The sequence below is a fragment of the Lagenorhynchus albirostris genome, chromosome 19 (genome assembly GCF_949774975.1).
Source record: "Lagenorhynchus albirostris chromosome 19, mLagAlb1.1, whole genome shotgun sequence".
Lineage (NCBI taxonomy): Eukaryota > Metazoa > Chordata > Mammalia > Artiodactyla > Delphinidae > Lagenorhynchus > Lagenorhynchus albirostris.
In genome coordinates, this window is record NC_083113.1 from 8,374,353 (window position 1) to 8,395,428 (window position 21,076).

At 51.5% G+C, this 21,076-nt stretch overlaps 3 protein-coding genes across 3 annotated transcripts in view; 1 reads left to right on the forward strand and 2 right to left on the reverse strand.

Moving 5' to 3' along the window:
- RRAS (RAS related) overlaps nt 1-599 on the forward strand; it is a 3,642-nt gene extending 3,043 nt beyond the window's left edge. Inside the window, exons 3-4 of the mRNA XM_060132058.1 lie at nt 7-181; nt 258-599. Of these exons, the coding sequence (XP_059988041.1) occupies nt 7-181; nt 258-342 (260 nt within the window). The 3' untranslated portion in view covers nt 343-599. The remainder of the gene's footprint in view (nt 1-6; nt 182-257) is intronic.
- Nucleotides 1-6,279, reverse strand: part of SCAF1 (SR-related CTD associated factor 1) — a 23,273-nt gene extending 16,994 nt beyond the window's left edge. The window contains exon 1 of the mRNA XM_060131706.1: nt 6,148-6,279. The gene's annotated coding sequence lies outside the window, so the exon portion shown is untranslated. The remainder of the gene's footprint in view (nt 1-6,147) is intronic.
- The window catches only part of PRR12 (proline rich 12), a 26,848-nt gene continuing 11,080 nt past the window's right edge, over nt 5,309-21,076 (reverse strand). Inside the window, exons 7-14 of the mRNA XM_060131700.1 lie at nt 14,165-14,281; nt 13,784-13,917; nt 13,004-13,482; nt 8,700-8,825; nt 8,504-8,601; nt 6,648-6,794; nt 6,449-6,544; nt 5,309-6,286 (exon numbers count right to left, since the gene is read on the reverse strand). Coding sequence (XP_059987683.1) covers nt 6,140-6,286; nt 6,449-6,544; nt 6,648-6,794; nt 8,504-8,601; nt 8,700-8,825; nt 13,004-13,482; nt 13,784-13,917; nt 14,165-14,281 — 1,344 coding nt within the window. The 3' untranslated portion in view covers nt 5,309-6,139. The remainder of the gene's footprint in view (nt 6,287-6,448; nt 6,545-6,647; nt 6,795-8,503; nt 8,602-8,699; nt 8,826-13,003; nt 13,483-13,783; nt 13,918-14,164; nt 14,282-21,076) is intronic.

Here is a 21,076-nt window from a genome sequence, read left to right on the forward strand (position 1 = left end):
GGGAAGTCCCTGGGACCAGCCTTGAAAGCAGGGACCTGACTCCTCCGTGTCCCACGCCCCAGGTCCCCCGATCCGAAGCCTCCACCTTCAGCGCCTCCCACCACGTGGCCTACTTCGAGGCCTCAGCCAAACTGCGCCTCAATGTGGACGAGGCCTTCGAGCAGCTGGTGCGGGCCGTCCGGTGAGCAGTGCGCCCTTGCCGTCGTCCTCCACCACCCCCCTCCCTGCGGCCCAAACTCACCAGCCTCTTCCCGCAGGAAGTACCAGGAACAAGAGCTCCCGCCCTGCCCTCCCAGCGCCCCCAGGAAGAAGGACGGGGGTTGCCCCTGCGTCCTCCTGTAGGGACGGGAGAGGAGCAACCGGCACGAGCTCTCGGGACCAGCTGCCCTCGCCGAGCTTCTTTCCCCATCTGGGTCTCCCAGGAACACTACACTCCCACCCGTGATTCCTGGCCTCCTCCAGGGGCCATCACCACTGTGTGCCTTCTGCCACCGCCTCCTTCCCCCACCCGAGCCCCAGGGTGAGGGCTCCCGGGCATCCGGGTCACTGCTGTATATAACTCCCCTCCCCCAGAGAAATAAACGTCACTGCCAAGGTCAGGAGGTGTTTTTTTTTTTTTTTTTTTTTTTTTATGGTACGCGGGCCTCTCACTGCCGTGGCCTCTCCCGCTGCGGAGCACAGGCTCCGGACGCGCAGGCCCAGCGGCCATGGCTCACGGGCCCAGCCGCTCCGCGGCATGTGGGATCCTCCCGAACCGGGGCACGAACCCGCATCCCCTGCATCGGCAGGCAGACCCTCAACCACTGCGCCACCAGGGAAGCCCAGGAGGTGCTTTTTAAAAAGGGAAAAGGGGAGGGGAGGTGGGTGAACTCGGGCTGCGCAGACACGCTAAAGCCTCTCTCCACGGACCACCATCCGCCGAGAACCATTGGACCCTTTGCTTGGGGAGGGACGGGGGATATACAGAACAAGCCAAGCTAGGCGTCTGAACCCCCACTTCCACTCCAACAGCACGACTGCACCCTTTTCTGTTTTTGTGGGCATTTTGTTGGGATGAAGATTAACATTTGAGGAGGACTTCCCTGACAGTCCAGCGGTTAAGACTCCGCGCTTCCACTGCAGGGGTCGCAGGTTCGATCCCTGGTGGGGAAACTTAAGATTCCACATGCAGCCCGAAGTACTAACGTCTGAAAAAAACATTCCCCTCCCCCCCCCGGAAAGCTCTAGAACTGCACCTTTCAGTCTGGCAGCCGGAAGCTACATGTGGCTATTTAAATTTAACTTAAATAAAATTTTAAAACTCGGTTCCTGAATCACACTAGCCACATTTCAAGAGCTCAGTATTCACATGTGGCTTAGCAGCTCCCCGAATGGGCAGGGCAAGTATACAACATTCTCATTATTGCCGAAAGGTCTATGGGACAGTGGTGTTCTAGGAGGTTTTGGGATCTTGGAGACAGGCAGCAACTGCTACAAACCCTGCCCACCTGCTTCCCACCTCCAATGTATATTGAGAAAGACGTTTTGGCTGCAAGAGGGAGAAGGGACAGGTGGGCTGGTGTCCAAGCAGCCGACCGGCAAGTTCTGTTCCAGAAAGTTCTCAGCTGGGCTGACATCTGAGTCTAAACCCTGAATTTAACTGGAGGCCGGTGTGGACGCACCCCATTTGAGCCTCTCTCCTGGGGGGGCCTGAAATGTAGGGCATCTTAAGGCCACCGCAGATAAGGTGACAACACACTTCAATTTGAGAATCAGGGCCCCCAATTCTGTACTCTAGTTGCTAACCTGGAAGGCTGGAGCCGGAACTGGAGACCACCACTCCCCTATCTTCCAGGCCCATCTGACAGGCCACCTTTGAGCTCCAACACCTACTCGACACACCAGGCCAGAAATCTCAACCAAGATGTCCCCGTGCCCCGGAACTCTGGCCTCCACCTTGTAACTGTCACCAGTCAATGATCTGCTCCCACACCCCTACATCTGCTTAGTCCCAACAGAATCTCCGGGCCTCGATCCCAAAATATTCCCTTCACACCCACCCCAGAACCCGCTTTCTGGTTCTAGGGTAGACAATGACCCTGCGTGGCCGCAGCAGCAGGCTGCCTGGGTTCAAATCTGGCGCTGCCCCCTCCCATCTGAGTGCCTTTGGGCAGGTGTGTCTCAGTCTTCTCATCTGTAAAGAGGGGCTGACCACAGAGCCACTTCCCAGAGCCAGAGGCCTTTAGGAGCCCGATCTGCAACTAGAGAATGAAAGCAGCGCCTGGGACATACTAAATGCCCAGGAGCAATGACGGAGGCCCCACTGTTCTCCTGCCCCAGAACCATGAATGTCCCTCTGTATTCCAGATTAGAACAATGATTAGCTAAATATCCCTTTCCGGGTTTCATTATCGCAGAATCCTTGGCCTGGGTTCAACCTTCCGCCCTGGGAATAAGCGTGGCTCAGCTACATTGTGCTGCGTGTTCACCCTCCACCCACCGCCCCCAGAAGCTCTGTGCAGTGGGGGCCCTCCCCTGTGGGATGGGGATGTTTTCTTTTATCAGCTCCCAGATAAGATCTGACATCTCTACCTAAGCCCCAGCCAGGGGTGAGGAGCTCTCAACAGGAACCAGCGAGTCCCAGGCCAACTTCTCTCTCCCCAGGGTCCCACCGCTGACATGCCGCAGGCAGAAGGCCTGAGTCTTTTCTGCACTGTCTAATGGGGCTAAGTTCTTGGCCGGGACACCCCATTTCTCAGAGGACCTAGAGGCACTCTGAGGAGGTGACGAAAGCTACCGCTTGCCCCTAAAAAAGGCACGCATACAAAACCCACATGACAGCTGGCGGGCCATTTTTGGAAGGTTTGCAGTCACCACCATGCCAAAGCTCATCAGACAACAGCAAAGAGGCTGGGATGGCCCCGTTGGCATCTCCCTAGGTTACGTGTACGCCTGTGAGTCTCTGGTTCCTGCCCTCCCCTGGGCCTGGCAGTGCTTGTCAAAATTCCAAGTCTCTTGGGATTTTAATGTCCCTCTCTTTATCCATCTTTGTCGTCCTCTGCCTCTCCCCCCTCCTGCCATCTCTTGGACCTCCACCAAGCCCCCCAGGGTCTCCTGCTATGGGTAACAGCAGCTAGGCGTTGAACAGCACTTCAAACGAATTGTTTTCCTTTGTCTTGACAAAAGCCCATTTTACAGATGACAAAGCTGACGACAGAAGCTGTCATCCAACTCGTCTGGTCAGTGCTGGAGCTGAGATTCAAATTTGGTAAACTGAATTCCAAAGGCCAACCACAAGGTTATTCTGTCCCCAAAGGGATGATATTGTCCCCACAAGTCACTTCCTGAGCACATTATCCAATTTCTGCCCTGGATCTCTAACCTGGGACAATCCTGGAACCTTTGGCTCCAATATAACATCCCAGTCCAGAGACTTGAACATGCCACTCCCTCTCAGAGGATGCATTCGTGATGTGCTACAAGCCAGAGTTCAAGGACGTTAATGACTCATCTTTACTCTAGAAAGTGAATGGCCCATCATTCACTCTCTTGTGGTCCTCAAATGCTACTATCACTCCTCTGACCTGTAAAACCAGGGCTCTAGAATTGATAACATTGGTCATGGTCTAGCCAATATCCAAGGTTCTAGAACAGGGGTTCTTCCTCAGTTTCACCCAGAAGAGAATCTAGAACGCTGATGATCCACTCCCTTTTTTTTTTAATATTTACTTGGTTGCACTGGGTCTTAGTTGTGCAACTTGCCCGCTCCTTAGTTGTGGCATGCAAACTCTCAGTTGCGGCACGCATGTGGGATCTAGTTCCCTGACCAGGGATCGAACCTGAGCCCCCTGCATTGGGAGTGTGGAGTCTTAACCACTGCACCACCAGGGAAGTCCCTGATGATCCACCCTTAAATCTCATGTTTGGTCTTTACCTACTGACCAGCCATCTTCAATGCCAAGTCCAGAGTTCAAGAATACCAATGGTGGGCTTCCCCGGTGGCGCAGTGGTTGAGAGTCTGCCTGCCGATGCAGGGGACACGGGTTCGTGCCCCGGTCCGGGAAGATCCCACATCCCACATGCCGCGGAGCGTCTGGAGCCTGTGCTCCGCAACGGGAGAGGCCACAACACTGTGAGGCCCGAGTACTGCAAAAAAAGAATACCAATGGTCTATCTTTGAGGATGTGTCCAGACTCTAGAACAAGGGCTTACTCACTACCTTACAGGCTGGGTTCTAGTAGACTGCCAGTTGACCTCCACACTTTCTTTTTTGACTGCACTGTGTAGCTTGAGGATCTTAGTTTCCCAACCAGGGATTGAACCCAGGCCACTGCAGTGAAAGCACCAAGTCCTAACCATTGGACCACCAGGTAATTCCCAACCTCCAAATTTTTAACACCCTTATTCTAGAACATTGTTCCTCAAACTTGAATGTATGGTAGAATCCTCCCAGGATTTTATTAAAAAATGGGTTCTGACTCAATAGAGCTGAGAAACAGCCCACGAGTCTGCATCTCCACAAGCTCTTCAAGGACTCTAAGAAGGCATGAGAAGACAGAAATCCACATTCAACTCTGCAGGCCGACCTCTAAAATGCCAATCCACTCGTGACCTGGTAGTTTCACGGTTTGAGAACAGAGACCCACCCTCAAGCCTATCTCAGGGAGCCAAGAGAAAGCTGCTTAACTCCCAACACCCATCACTGCCTGTGCTGGTTTAAAAATACACCCCCAAATTCATATTCTTTTCCCTTCACGAAGCAGACCTTGATTCCCCTCGAGTGTATGCTGGGCTTAATGACCCTCCTCTAATGAAGAGTATGGCAGAAGCAATGGTGTACAATGGCCGAGATTAGGACATAAAGATTGAGTGGCTTCCTCCTTGCTCTCTCCCCTCACTCACTCACTCTGGGGGAAGCAGCTGCCATGTCTGGAAGACTCTCAAGCCACTGCCACCCTATGGCGCGGTCCACATGGCAAGTAACTGAGGCCTCCAGCCAACAGCCACCTTAAAAGTACATCCTTCAACCCCAGTCAAATCCATGATGACTGCACCCTCACGACTGACCTCAGGCCAGTACCACCCAGCTAACCTGCTCCCAAATTCCTGACCCTCAGAAACCCGATGATGGTAAATGTTTGTTGTTTTCAAGTTATTAAGTTTTGGGGTGGGCTGATTTGTTACACAGCAAGACATCATGGATACAATGACCCCAGCCCAACCGCATCCCAGGGCTCCAGAAAAGCCACGTGCCAGATCCAGACCTTCTGCCCATGCCACCCCCTGGCCCCCCAACATGCCGCAGGACAGAGGCACTCCAGCCAGCCGATAAAGTGTTTGCCGTCGGGTTTTCGTTTGGCTGGTTGTGTGTACACAGTGTATACAAGTTGAGTTGTACAGAAGCCCAAGAAAGAGCAAGAGACAAAGGGTGGTGGGGAGACCGGAGCAGAGGGGTTAGAGAGAGGGAGGAGGGGAGAAGAGACCGATAAAAAATAGAACCACATCCAGATGACAATGGGATGGGGGCGGGGGGGGGCAGACACAGACAAATCGCAGTAGAAAAGGAGTGGGAGGGGCAAAGAGAGGGGACCCTTCTCCCCCCTCCACCTCCCCAGCCCCCTGCCCTAGGTATCTACAATAAATAAGATTAAAAATAATTAACAAGATGTGTTTTCCCCCTCCCACCCGACACCAAATGCCCTGGGGAGGGAATGGCCTTTAGCAAAGATCTTGGCCTGTGAGGGGGGGATTGGGGGGAAGGGGTCCCCCAGCTCTCCGAAGCCGCCCCGCCCCCCTCAACCATACATAGACTTTTCCTATACATTATGTACAAGGTGGAGGGGGCTGGGGCTATGCCAGGGAGGGGGGATTGGGGCAAGGTGGGGGAGGGAAACCGTTACTAAATAGACATTTATACATATATATAAATAATTTCTCTGTACACCGGACAGTGGGAGGAATGGGAGGGAGTGGAGAGGGCTTGGGAGATGGGGGGAGTCGAACTTTGAACCCTGTCCTGTGGGGGCAGCATGGACACACCCTGACCAATGACCCCCCCACCCCACCCCAGCGATGGGGCCCAGGGGTTAGCTCCTGAGGGCACAGTTCTGTCCCAATTCTCGGTTTATGGAGGAGGTGGCCCCCCCAAGCCAGGGTGGGGTCACCCACAGCGGCTGTGGGCCTGTGCTTGGGCCAGCAGGTCGCTGAAGGAGTCAAACAGCTGTTCCAGCCATGGCTGGTTCCGCATGCACTGCTGGACCACCTCCTCTTGGCCCAGGTCCTCAGCGCCGCCCTCGATGGCCAGGGTCTGCAGGGGGGTTAAACATGGAGCTGGGGTGGGAGGAGGCTGGGGGCCTAGGGATCAGTGTCCCAGGGAGAGGGGGGCTGGGAGCTGGACTCCTGGGTCCAGGGGGGAGCCTGCGATGGCTTGAATCCCAGGGTGACCCGTGCGGGGCGTGGGTGGGCTCACCTGGTCCCGGCAGCGCAGGAAGGTGTGGTACTTATAGTGGTGGAGTGAATGGTAGAGCGTGTAGTATCCCGACTTGTCCAGCTCAACCTTGAACTCCTGGGCAGGTGAAGCGGAGAAGCCTCAGCCTCCCAGCTCAGCGCCGGGCGGCCCCGCCCCCGCGCCCCGCCCCCGGCCCCGCCCCTCCCGGGCTCCGCCGCACCTGGGCTCTGACCACGCTCCTCTTGAGCTTGCTGAGCGTCTTGCGGTTGTAGGGCTCCCCGGCCGGCCGCAGACGCACGGCCCCCTCCTCTGGGGAACCCTCCCCACTCTGCTCCACTTGCAGCTGGGGGAACGTGTGCAGGGCGTCCTGCGGGAATCCGAGGGGTCAGGGGGACCTCCCTGGACCCGCACACCCCAGACCCACCCCCCAGTTCTCAGATCCCATGTGATCAGACGCCTCAGTTTCCCCCAGGAAACTGCAGATCAGGAAAGACACTTGGGAGTCTCGGTTTCCTCAAAGGCCAGGGGAAGCCTAGGCCTGTCTGGTGACCCTTATAATGTGTTTTGTGGCCCGGCCCAAGATTCTCCGAGACACCTAACATCCTGCCCAGGATTCCAGAGCCACCATCACCTCCTACAAAAATTCTAAGAGTCAGCCTGAAATCCAGAATCCCTAGAGCCAGGCTAACGTCCATCCCAGAATTACAATACCAGACTCATATTCCACCCCATAATGCTCAGACCTATCCTAATGTTCTACAGTGGAATTTTTTTTTTTTGGGGGGGGGGTTGGCACACGACGCGGCTTGTGGGATCCTAGTTCACCGACCAGGGATCAAACCCGCGCCCTCGGCATTGAAAATGCGGAGTCCTAACCACTGGACCACCAGGTAATTCCCATTACAGTGGAATTCCTAACTCCAGCGTAATATCCTACCCCCCTTCTCAGAGCCAGATGAACAGTCAATCCCAAGATTCTCAGAGGCATCCTAACATCCCACGAAGAATTCCAGAACCAGATTAACGTTTTATCTCATGTTTTCATAGTCAGACTAACATCCCAGCAAGAATTTTCAGAGCTGGCCTAAAATCCATTCCAGAATTCTGAGCCATCCTAACATTTTACCCCCCTCCCGCCCCAGTTCTCAGCACCACATTAACATCCCCATCAGAATTCTCAAAACCAAATTAATGTTCTCTCCCAGAATTCTCGGAGCCACCGTGATATCCCATCCCAGAAGGGAAATTACATAGATGACTTCGGATTCGAGCCTGAGATTCGAAGAGCCTGAATTACGTCGACAGAGAAGCCATCAGAATCCACTCAACGGGGACTTCCCTGGTGGTGCAGTGGTTAAGAATCCACCTGCCAATGCAGGGGACACGGGTTGGAGCCCTGGTCCGGGAAGATCCCACACGCCGCAGAGCAACTAAGCCCGTGCGCCACAACTACTGAGTCTGCGCTCTAGAGCCCGTGAGCCACAACTACCGAGCCCGCGCACCACAACTATTGAAGCCCGCACACCTAGAGCCCGTGCTCTGCAACAAGAGAAGCCACCGCAATGAGAAGCTCGCGAGCCACAACGAAGAGTAGTCCCAGCTCGCCGCAACTAGAGAAAGCCCGCGTGCAGCAACGAAGACCCAACACAGCCAAAAATAATAAATTTATTAAAAAAATAAAAACTCTATATTCTACAAAAAAAAAAAAAAATCCACTCAACGCTCTGCCCCAGAGCGAGCCCTGGGTCCAGGCCCTAGTCCACCTTTTGTCCCCAAACTTGTACTCCACAACCACGCTCTGCTGGGCCTGCCTAGCAGCCCATCCCAGACCTTGACAATGACCCCGCCGCGCGATCCCAGCTCGCCTCCATCTGTGCTTGCAGGACTGCTGGGAACCCAGAGACTCCCTCCAGACAGCCCGGCCTCCACTACTCTCCTGGCCAAGCCCGACCCTTCCAACGATCGCCCTTCCAGGGCCTGATGCTCTGGGGACCAGCGCAGTGGCTGACATGCACATGTCTCCTCTGTGCCTGAGCTCTGGGCCCCAGACGCCGCAGGCCAAGCCCCCCCAAGCACCTGCAGGGCTGGGCTCAGCGACAGCCGCTTTAGGACTTTCTTCTTGTGCTCATTCAGGAGGCCATCGATCTTCCGCATGGGCGGGAGGTACAGCTCGTCTGAAAGGCAAGACAGGGTATCAGAAGAGATGCAGCCTCACGATGTATGGGAGGCAAAGGAGGGGTAGGGGGCTCTGGGCCCCCAAGCCTCTGCTCACCATGTGTGTCCTCCAGGGCCTGGATCATATCCGGGTCGAGTGCCGTGCTCACCAGCATCTCCACATAGCTCCGGTACATCTCCCGCATCGCCCGGGTCTTCAGCAGACGCCCAGGTACTGCCCGCTCTGGGGGAAGAAAGGGAGACATGGCCCATCATTCCAACTTTCTCCAAGGCCGCCTGTGTGGCAGACAGTATTCTAAGCTCCAGGGACCAGGAGAGAAATCCCTACCCTCAGTGAGGTCCACGTCCACTGGGGAAGACTCCCCAACACCAGGACAATATACTCCAACGGTCAACCACAGGTACCGTAATGAGCTCAGCCTGGCAAGTCAGGGAAGGCTATTAAAGGTCACACACACGCTGAGCCTTGAGTGATAGGAAAGAGTATTCCAGGCCGGTGACCACTGTGTTTGATTAGTTTAGTGTAGCTTCAGTAAAGTCTAAAGAAGCAGCAGAGTTGGTTTCCAAACCAGTGAATCAGGTCTGAGAGATCAGGTCACAAAAGGCAAGACTGAGGAAGCAGATGGGAGCTGAGACTGCACAAGTCAGGGCAGGCCAGACCATGTGAGGCCTCTGAGATGAGGTAGAAAGGGGAGGGCCTTTTTTAGGGAGGGGTACGAGGGAGCCATGGGAGAGCTATGAGCAGGGACGGGCGAAGGTAAGTGGAGAGAGACCACTCCAAGGCCAGGGGATGGATCAGAGGGATGAGACCAGAGGCCAGGGCAATGGACCAGATGAGAAAGGATGAGGCTGGGCCAGGGCTGGAGGATCAGGATACATAGATTGAGGGGCAGGAGGGCCAGCATCTGAGCTAGGGCTGTGGGAAGGAGCAGAGGGGATGGGGGCAGTCAGGGCCGGAGGGGTAGGGCTGGGGGCTTCCTTGCAGCAGAGGTGAGGGAGGGTCTGGCCTGGTGACTTGGTTGCCAGTGGGGCTGTGTCCGAGATAGAGAAGCTAGGACCAGCTCGGTGGGTCTGGAAGGAGGGAGTTGCTGGGGCGTAGGCCTGGAAGGTGGCAGGGAGAAGAAATGAGTCTGAGGCTCACGGAATTTGTGGGAGCTTGCCAAGTGAGAGATATGGAACGCCAAGCAATGAGGCCAAGGACGGGACTCTTTTTTTTTTTTTTTTTGGTCCGTGCCACGTGGCTTGGGGGATCGTAGTACCCTGACCAGGGATCAAACACAGGCCCTGGCAGTGAAAGCGCTGAGTTCTAACTACTGGACCACCAGGGAATTCTCCAAGGATGGGACTGGAGGGACAGCCACCAGAAACTCAAGAAGGAGCATCAGGGAGAAAAGAGAAGCAGGAGGGCCACGTGTGGGAAGACCCCAAAACATCCTTTAGGAAAAGGCACGAGAAATGTCCACTTGATTTACCCACATGGACGGTCCTTGCTGACAGCTGTTTCAAGAGGCCAGAGTGACCATTTAGCCGTGGGAGTCAGACCCCATCAAGCCTCTGCCTGAACCCTCCTAAGGCTCCTGTCTCACTCGTGATAAAATCCTGCCAGTGGGGCCACAAAGCCCCAGGACCCTTGTCTCTCCGAGCTGTGCTCCTGTTCCTTCTCTGGCCTCACTTCCTCCAGCCGCTGGCCTCTTTCCTGATCCTCAGACATACCCAGTCCATAATGTTCTCTCTCCCAAAGTCACACCACCCCAACCCTGTTGCATTCGGATCTCTGCTCCAATGTCACTTCCAGAAGCCTTCTGCAACTCCCCCTTCCCCCGCAAATATCACCCAGGATCCCGCCTGGATCCTCTTTACTGGATTTATTTTTCTCTACTGCCTTTAATCCGACCCAGCCTTACACTGATGACTTTTCATATTGTTTTGTGTTCTATTACATAACATATTTATCTGATTAACTCCCCCGCTGAGACTGTAAGCTCCCACGAGGATACATGTTTTTGTCTTTTCTGTTTACTGCTGGAACCCTCAGTTCATGGCACATAGTATGTGCTCAATTAACACCTGCAGAAAGGGGCTGAGGAAGCCAGATGAGAGTGAACTAAAGGAAGGGGGAGAGGGAACATCACTGCAGCCTCTTTCTAGAACTTTCATTGTGCATCTAAGAAAGGAGAGACATCAGGTTCTAGCACATGGAGGATCATCAGTCTTGGACCAGCAGGAGGGCTGGTTCTGAGACCTCCTGGTCTGGGCAGAACCTTCAGGGCATCCAGACGTTGAGTCAGGCTCATCCTGCCCAGGAGGGGCTCCTGGTCAAATGGGGTGAACAGAGGGAGACCCAGGACCAAAGAAAGATACTGACCCTTGGCGGGGGAATTGCTTCCCTAAGAGTGCAGAGTTTAGTTTCTCCCATTTCATAGGCTCAGAAAATTCTGGGCTGTCCACATATGTTCATAGCAGCATCAGCCAAAAAAGTGGAGACAACCCAAATGTCCATCAAGCTAGTCCATGGATAAACAAAATGTGGCATATCCAAGCAATGGAATAGTATTCAGCCATAAAAAAGAATGAAGTACTGCAAACAACTATGTATAATAATAAGTAAGCTACAAGAATATATTGTACAGCATAGGAAACATAGATAATATTTTATAAGAACCTTAAATGGAGTATAATCTATAAATATATTGAATCACTATGGTGTACACCTGAAACTAATATATTGTAAATCAACTATACTTCAATTAGAAAAAAAAAAAAAAGGATGAAGTACTGATACACACCACAACACGGATGAACCTCAAAAACATTACGCTAAGCAAAGATGCCAGTCCCAAAGGACTGCACACTGTACGTTCGATATCCCTTAGGTGAAATGTCCAAAATGGTCAAATCTATAGAAATAGTAAATTACTGGTTGCTTAGGGATGAGGGTGGGGAGAAAGGGGAGTGATGGCCAAAGGAAGCAGGGTCTCCTTTTGGGGTGATGAAAATGTTCTAAACTTGACTGCCAGGTAGATGCACAACTCTGACTATACTAAAAGCCAGAGGACTATGGGTTTTAATTAGGTGAGCTACGTGGTATGTGAATTAGAGCTATAAACTTGTTGAAGAAAAAGAAAAAGAACCTGCAAACCTGGGCCTTTTGTAAAGCTCCTCCCTTGCCAGCACCTTCCCCTGACTCAGCATTAACTGCTTCCACCTGGCCAGATTGAGCCAACTGCCCAGTTAAAAGACTACATTTCCCAGGCTCCCTTGCAGTTAGCTGTGGCCAGGTGACTAGTTCCGGCCAATGGGATAAGAGAAGATAGGATGTGGGCCATTCCCAGATCTGGCGCTTAATCAGAACTTCCCAACTTCATCAGGGCTTTGATGAAAAGATAATTCCGACTCTCTCATTTGACTAGCCTCTGTTACAACAGCTATCCCTGCACTACACCTGAAAGAGTATGTGACCTTGAGCAAGTCATGTCACCTCCCAGGGCCTCAGATCTCTCATCTTTAAAATGAGGATAAAAAAATAAATAAAATTAAAAAAAACACAAAAACCCCCGAAAAATATAATAAAAAATAAAATGAGGATCATTTTACAGCACCTACCTCACAGGATTTATGTAAAGATAAAATAAGCCAATGTGTAACATGCTTAAAATGATGCCTGGTACTTAAGTAAGCACTCAATAAAAGTCAGCTGTTATATTTATTTTACATATGTTACATATATTGTTGTTGTTGTTACTGTCATCATAAACCAGACATCATTCTAAGCAATGGAGCTCCCACCTGGTGCCCACTACAGGCTAGTACCCTCCTATGTGCTTTTCTGTGAATACCCATTTTTACTTCATTATTAACCCATTTTACAGGTGAGGTCGCTGAGGTGTAAAGAGGTGTTGCCCCTTTCCTGGAGTCACGCAGGGAGTCACAGGGAACACCACTATGTCTGGGTCCCCACGATAGATGCTGGTCCCCAATCCTCCTCAGCCCTCAGAAACTGCCTATTCTGAGACAGAACAGTGCAGTGTTGAAGAACAGAGCGCGATGCTCCAGCGGCTGCATTCCAGCTCAGGTGGGATGTCACATCCCAGCTGTGCTGCACTCTCTTGGTGTCTCAGTCTCCTCACCTGTATTTGAGGATAATATTGGTATCTACTTCCTAGGACCACAGTGAAAAACTCAAACAAGTTAACATCTGTGAAGCACTTACAAGACAGCCTGTCACGTGGTTAGGTGCTATACAGTTGTTAGCTACTGCTATTACTTTTAACTTACTTATTACTACTGTGACTGTTTGCTGATGCTACCTGGAGCCCTCTGGATAGCCCCCATCCATGCCTCCTTCTGAAAGCCACAGAGTCGCCTCCCTAACACCAGCCCTACGGCTGCCGATGGCCTTACCGTCCTCACTGGGAGCTCCGGGGGATGACTCTGAGTCCGAGGAGCTGCCTGGTGGGCCCCCGCCCACCGAGGCGTTGCCTGCCGCCTCCTTCAGCCACTTCTTCCTCTTCTTGGGGGGCGGCTCAGCCTTCACCTTGGTGGGCCGGGACTTGGGCAGCCGGGAGGTGGCGGGCTGTCCCGTGGTGAGGCTCCGATCTGGCCGAATCTGCCGGCCGCCCGTGCCCCGCTCACCCCGCAGTGGCCGTTCCCCACGCGTGGCCCTCTCTTTCTCCTTCTCCTTCTCCTTCTCCATGGGCCGAGGCAGGGATGGCTTCTCGGGGGCAGGGGGCTCGGGCACGGCCGTCTCAGGTGTCTGCTCTGGGGGCTTCTCGGATGTCGTCTTGTCAGGGGTCTCAGGCTTAGGAGGCGGTGCCAGGGCCTTGGGGGGAGGTGCAGAGCTGCCCCCAGCAGATGCGGGGCCCTTGGCCTGACCAGAGCGTCTGGAAGGGGACATAGATGGGACTGCAGTCAGCACCCCCTGAAACCCAAATTCTCCTCCTTGGGGTACCCCCGCCCCCACCGCCTAGCCCGCAGCTCTAAGCACAGAACTTTGCTGAGCTGGTCTCTGTCCCCCTCTCTCTGGGGGCCCCACTCTCTGGGTCTCTGCACCCCCTCCCCGACTCTGTTTCTAAGCATTGTGTACTTTAAAATGGTTAATTTTATGTTATGTAAATTTCCTTGTATGATTCACCCCATGCCTGTTGGCCCTGCCCACCACCTGACCCCCGGCCCCCCTGGTACCTGACAGGCACTGGGGGCCGGTGCCAGGGTTTCCGAGCACAGACCCTCACGTAATCCTTCTTGTTGACGTTTTCCAGAAACTTGACGTAAAGGCGCTGGTACCGGTTTTTGGCGTCCCCAAAATACCCCAAATACTATGGAGGAAAAGAAGCACATGAGGAACTCCCTCCTCCGCCCCAGCTAGGCAGCCCAACACCCAAGACTCCCACCCCTGCCCTGGCCCACCATGGCAACCACCCAGAGCCTGCCGGGAGGTGGAGACCCCCCCGCCACCGGACACATCTTGGACCCAAGGTGAATCCGAATCGTGTGAGGGGGACAGCGGCTTCCACACACCCCACCCAGGGCCCCTCAAGCCCTCGCTCCCCTCTGCAGGCTCACATTACTGGTGGCACAAAACTGCCGCTGCCCGTCCTTGATCTCCGGAGTGAATTTCTGCAGCAGTGCCTTCTGGACTCGCCAGATGGGTGGAGGCTCACGCCCCGTCTGCAACGCCAGCTGAGGTGGGGCACAGTAAGGCCCGCAGGGTCAACCCCCATGCCTGCCCTTCCCAACCCCAATTCCTGGCCCTCTGTCCTCCCTCTACACCCCCTTAGAGAAAAGGCATCATCATTAACAAGCATCAGCGAACTTCCAGCTGACAGGTATCTTCTGGCTGTCTGAGGTTCTTAGATTTGGGGATGCAAAGCTTCCTCAACTTACCATGGGGTTCCATCCCAATAAACCCATCGTAAGTTGAACATATCCTAAATCAAAAATGCACTGAATACCCCAAAGACATCATAGCTTAACCCAGCCTACCTTAAACGTGCTCAGAACACTTACATTAGCCTGCAGTTGGGCAAAGTCATCTAAAACAAAGCCCATCTTTAAAAATAAAGTATGGAGTATCTCACGTAATTTACTGAATACTGTACTGAAAGTAAAAAACAGAACAGTTGTCTGGGGACAGGAGGGTTGTAAGTGTATCAGTTGTTTACCCTTGCGATTAACTGCGTGGCTGACCAGGAGCTGGTGGCTTGCTGCTCGCTGCCAGTGCCCAGCATCACAAGAGAGTATCGTAGCGCATATCACTAGCCCAGGAAAAGAACAAAACTCAAATTTCAAATGCGTATCGCTTTTGCACCATCATAAAGTTTAAAAATCCTAAACTGAACCATCAGGGAACCGTCTATACTCTCAATCAGGCTGTTCATGCTGTTGGTTGTTTTTTTTTGTTTTTTGTTTTTAATTTTACTGAAGTATAGTTGATTTACAATGTGTTAATTTCTGCTGTATAGCAAAATGACTCAGTTATACATATATATATTCTTTTTCATATTCTTTCCCAGTGTTGTTTATCTCAGAATATTGACTATAGTTCACTGTGTTATATAGTATAGTATAGTATAGTATAGTATGTATAGCATAGTACACAGTATAGACCTTGCTGTTTATCCATCCTATATATACTAATTTGCATCTGCTAATCCCAAACTCCCAATCCTTCCCTCCCCACCGGCTCCTCGCCCTTGGCAACCACAAGTCTGTTCTCTATGTCTGTGGGTCTGTTCCTGTTTCGTGGATATGTTCATTTGTGTCGTATTTTAGATTCCTGATATAAGTGATATCATATGGCATTTATCTTTCTCTTTCTGACTTACTTCGCTTAGTATGATAATCTCTAGGTCCATCCATGTTGCTGCAAATAGGCCATTCATTCTGGGCTACAAGGTTTTAGTTATTATAGCTATACAGTGTGATGGCACAAGCCATCCGCATGACTCAAAGAAATGACAAAATCTGAGCACTCATCCACCCACCATCTTCTAGATACAGTGTCGGGCCCCACAGTTTGGCGGTGAACGAGATCGACAAAGCCTTTCTTGGGGATTTCATTACAGAGGTAATAAGACAGACAAGCAAATAAACAGAACAGGGTGAGGTTGTGCCTTGTGCTAAGAATAAACAGGTGACAGGTTACCTGAGACCATTTATTTCATCAGCCTGTCCACAGCAGGGAAGGACAGTGACACAAAGGCTCCCCGATCTCAACTTCCCTCAGCACACTCAGACCCCCATCCCCACCCCAAGGCTTGTGTGCCCCAGCTGGGCACCGGGAACCAAAGGATGTCAGACCCAGCATCTGATCTCAGGGAGTAAGGGGACTAGCAGGGGACCAGACACAGGCACAAAAAAATAACAGCACAAGTAATAAATGTGCTAACAGCAGGTGCCCCAGAAGCCTAGAAGAAGGACTCTGGACTCAATGTGAATCCAAGAATGCTTCCTCGAAGAAGTGATACCTAAATGAGTCCAGGAAGGAATGTATCTTCCGTGAGGGGGTTGGGTGATGACCAGGGACTGCCAGGTAAAGTGTGTGACAGCTGTGGCTCTAGAAAAAAGCAACTGACAGGCACAGATAAGTAAATAATAAGAACATAGTGGGAAATATGCACTGAGCTTTGTGATAACCCAGAGATGAATGAGGGACAAGCCCTTGCATTTAAAGAATCCATAGTTGGGACTTCCCTGGTGGTCCAGTGGTTAAGAATCCGCCTTCCAGTGCAGGGGATGCAGGTTCGATCCCTGGTAGAGGAATTAAGATCCCACATGCCGCGGGGCAACTAAGCCCGCATGCCCCAACTACTGAGCCCGCACGCCACAACTAGAGAGGAGCCTGAGCGCAGTAACGAAAGATCCTACATGCCGCAACTAAGACCCGATGCAGCCAAAAGTAAATTAAATATTTTTAAAAAATAAATAAGTAAAATAAAGAATCCATAGTCAAGTGATAAACAGGATTCAGGTAACTCCAACTAACTGATCATGGCTGCCCTGACCACTAGGCTCAGCAAGAGCAAGTGCTGGGATTGATTAGTGATGTCTGCCACTGGCAGCAGCTGCAGCACTGGAGCCTGAGTGCCAAGTACTGGCTATCTATTCTTGGTTTTTGGTCAAATGCTTCTACATCCACAATTTTTCATATCCTGCAGATCAGCCAGGGGACCAGAAATGAGTTAGAATAACCTGATGAAAATGAGGTCCAGAAAGGTTCTTGGCTGAAATTTCACTGGACAAGAGTGAGGCAGGATGAGACAGGGATATGGGCATGTCAATCCCAAGTGCCTTCCTCCAGGATACCATCGTTCTCAATCCTCCCTCCTGGCTCCTCAGGGAACCAGGTCAGAGGCCCAAGGATTGAAAAGTCCGTTTCAAAACCTTTTCAAGGACTGAAAAGCTCATTTACATATCCTGCCCTGCTCCAAAACCTTCCAGGGCCCCCAGTGCAGATTCCACAGCCTGGCATAGAGACTTTGCCTCAGTCTCCTTTCCTTTCTCCTACCCCTGCCCAGCAGGTCATCCAGACCCTCAAAGCTCAGCAGACAAGCCCCAGACTTTCTGACCTCCAGGTTTCTGCACATGCAGGGGCCCCCCCTAGGGGTGTCTTTTTCCCTCTCACTGTGGATATAATGTTCCCTGTTCCAGTTCTCAGAAGTTTCTGAAAAATCCATCAGAGCACCCCCTCCCCCAGCCAGGGGAGGGCACCCCCTCCTATGTCTCTTCCCACTGCCGATCTTCCTCCTCTAAGGATCCAGCTGTTTCTCTAGCTGGACGTGGGGCCCTTGACTCACCACATCCCAATTGGGCTTGGCTTCTTTCCCCAAACCACTCTTCCTCCCAGAATCCCCACTATCCCCCAGTCATCAGGCCCTGGCATCATCGTCCTTGCCTGCTCCCCAACCAGGGTCACTTAGTCCCAAAGCCACGTCTTTCCTGCCTCTCCTCATGTCAGTCATGTCACTGACCACACCCACTTCCACTTGGTGGGAAGTTGCCCCACCCATAACACCCATTCAGTGGAAGCCACAGCTGATTGGAGGAGACCTGACAAGGGGTAGCCAATCAACAGGCATAATACGAACCCCATCCTGACCCAAAATGCTGTGCTGGGCCAATCAGATTCTCTTCTGGGAATCTGAATTGTGACAAGCTGAGACAAGGGCAGTAAGTAGCAGGATGTGAGTAAGTAAGCTAGAAGCACCCAGCCTGGTGTTAAGGAGAAGGCTGCAGGATCAGACACAGGGGAGTCAGTGTAACAGAACTAAGGCAGTGGACAGACTGTCATCAGGACTGAACACTTCCCCAGCCACCGCCCTGCTGGCCAGGGCCCTCGAAGCAGCCAGATAACCCAGAGCAGATTCTCAAGCAGGCACCCACTGATCTCACCACAGGATGGTCTGGACCCTGCCCACCTTCCCAGGCTCGGCGCTCACTGTCCAGTCACTCAACCCCTTGCATCTCTCCCTACCCATCACATAAACATGCCTCACCACAGGGCTTTTGCACAGACTGTTCTCTCTGCGTGACCCGCTCTCCCCATCCTTTTCTCCATCCAACAAACTTATATGCTCAGAATTTACATCCTGATAAACCTCCCACATCTCCAAGGACTGGGAGTTAATATTATCACTCCCATTTTCCAGGTGGGGAGGCTGAAGCAGAGAGGGGGCTAACCCTACACTGTCCAGTTCAGCAGCCCCTCCCCATATGTGCCTCTTGAGCATTTAAAATGCAGCTCATTTGCATCAACATGTTCTATGAGTGTAAAATACACACTGGATTTCAAAGACTTGGTAAGCAAGAGAGAAGATAAAACATCTCATTAACTTTTTCTATATTGACCACATGTTAAAATGACATTTTAGACATGCTGAGTTAAAGAAAATACATCCCTACAACTAACCTCACTCATCTTTTAACTTTTCAAAAGTGTGGATGCAAGAACGTTTAAAATGCTGTACATGGCTCATATGATGTTTCTATCGGGCTGCCATTGTTCTAGAACAAACTATGACCTGTGGCCCATTTTTATAGAGCTATGAGCTAAGAATGGTTTTTACATTTCTAAAGGAGTGTAAAAAGCAAAACAGAACAAAAAACAAAAACCCAAGAATACACGATAGAGACCGTACGTAGCTCACAAAGCCTAAAATATTTACCATCTGGCCCTTTACAAAAAAAAAAAAGTTTGCCAAACTCTGCGCTAGAGATCTGCCCGAGATCACTGAATAATAGAAACAAAGTTTATAGAGCACTTTCTGCATGCCACCCACAGTCAGAGTACTGGACAAGCCGTAAAGCCTGAGTGCTCACGTTGTACGAAGGGGGTACTAACGGCATCAGCCCCCATTTTACAGATGAGGAAACTGAGGCTCAGGAAGGGTCAACACTAGTCCAGCTCGGAAGTGGCAGAGATTCAAGCCAATCAGATTAACGCCAAAGCTGGGCCCATAATAACCATGCTGCCAGCCTGCCCCGACTCCTGACACACGAATGAGTCCTCATCTGCCTGAGTGGCTCAATCCTGGGGCTGTGAGTCCCCCATCAGAACACATACTCGTGTTGTATTTTAAGCATCTGAGTCCTTGCCTGGCCCCCTCCCCTGCCCCATGCCAGCTGGGAGGTGGTATCAGATGGCCCTGGCTCTAATCCCGGCTTGGCACCCATCAGCCAAATGATTCCCTCTCCCTGAACGTGAACTTCCTCATCTGTAAACTGGGGACGGTCAGGGTCCCCACCCCAGAGCCCTGTTCATTTGGCCCAGTGCTGGGCGCCCAGCAGCACTATCGATGTTTGGTGGAATATACACAGAGAGTGGCTGACTCTGGTGCTGAGAGCGTGGGCTCCCAGGGCCAGTAGAACTGGGTGTGGGTCCCAAGCTGTGAAAGCCTGGAAAGCCTACTTTAATCCTCTGAGCCTCAGTTCCCTTCTCTGCAAAAGGGGGACAGTAATCCCTATAAGGAAAGGAGATTACAAAGATAAAACTTACAGGTGGTGGCAAAGGTTTGCACAACAAGGTGAATATACTTAATGCCACTGAACTGTACACTTAAAAATAGTTAAAATGATAAACTTCGTGACATGTATCGGTTACCATGATTAAACTAAATTCTGAATATGATGTGCCCCAAATCCTATCCCCTGAGAGCTGGTAGCCGTTCCTGTCACTGCTGTTCGTTTGACACCTCCCTCGCCTGTTCCAGACTGATGGTCAAAGAGCCTCAGAAGTCTTGAAGTTAAAATGAAATAACGGACACAGGGCACTAGTAGAGTGAGTACAACTATGAGGGAGAAGGGAGGATTAGCCAGGGAGGGATACTGAGACTCAAGGCATTGGGATTGTTCTGCTAGCTGGCTGAGGAGTGGAGAAGTAAGCCTTCGCTCTACCATTCTGCTTTGACAACTTACATATCTCTTGTGAATGTTCTCTTCTATCATATCATACTGCGAAGATGACAAAGTAACAATGAAAAGATACAGTCTGGGATTGGTGAGCTGGGGCAGACAGCACAGAATGTGACAGGGTGGAAAGCAAGCAGAACCAACCAGGAGGTGATAATGGCGAAAGCTGAGTGATGGATACACACAGCCCTGTTACTGTATTTGCTCTACTTTTCCCACAATAAAATAGATTGAAGGGACTTCCCAGGTGGTCCAGTGGTTAAGACTTCGTGCTCCCAACGCAGGGGGCCCAGGTTCGATCCCTGGTCAGGGAACTAGATCCCACATGCCGCAACTAAAAAAAGGATCCCGCGTGCCACAACGAAGATCCTGCGTGCCGCAACTAAGACCTGGTGCAGTCAAATAATAAATAAATAAAGTATTTTTTAAAAAATAGATTGAAAGTAACATAGGAAAAAGCACGCTAAGTTCCTCTCGCAAAACACACTTAATAATGAAGTATGATAGGGAATTTCCTGGCAGTCCAGTGGTTAGGACTTGGCACTCTCACTGCCATGGTCCTGGGTTCAATCCCTGATTGGAGAACTAAGATCCCACGAGCTGCGAGCTACAGACAAAATAAAAGTATAATAATATGCACTATCCTTATAATGAATTCACCCCGCAATGTTTTCATCTGTAACTTAGAAGAAACAACACCCAAGATGAAATTAAACACGTTAGGGCTTCCCTGGTGGCGCAATGGTTAAGAATCTGCCTGCCAATGCAGGGGACACGGGTTTGAGCCCTGGTCCAGGAAGATCCCACATGCCGCAGAGCAACTAAGCCTGTGCGCCACAACTGTTGAGCCTGTGCTCTAGAGCCTGTGCTCCGCAACAAGAGAAGCCACCACAATGAGAAGCCCGCGCACCGCAACGAAGAGCAGCCCCCGCTCACCACAACTAGAGGAAGCCCGCACGCAGCAACAAAGACCCAATGCAGCCAAAAATAAATTAAATAAATTTTAAAATGGTCCACATCCAAAAAGAAAAAAAAAAAAATCTTTAAAAAAAAGAAAGAAATTAAACG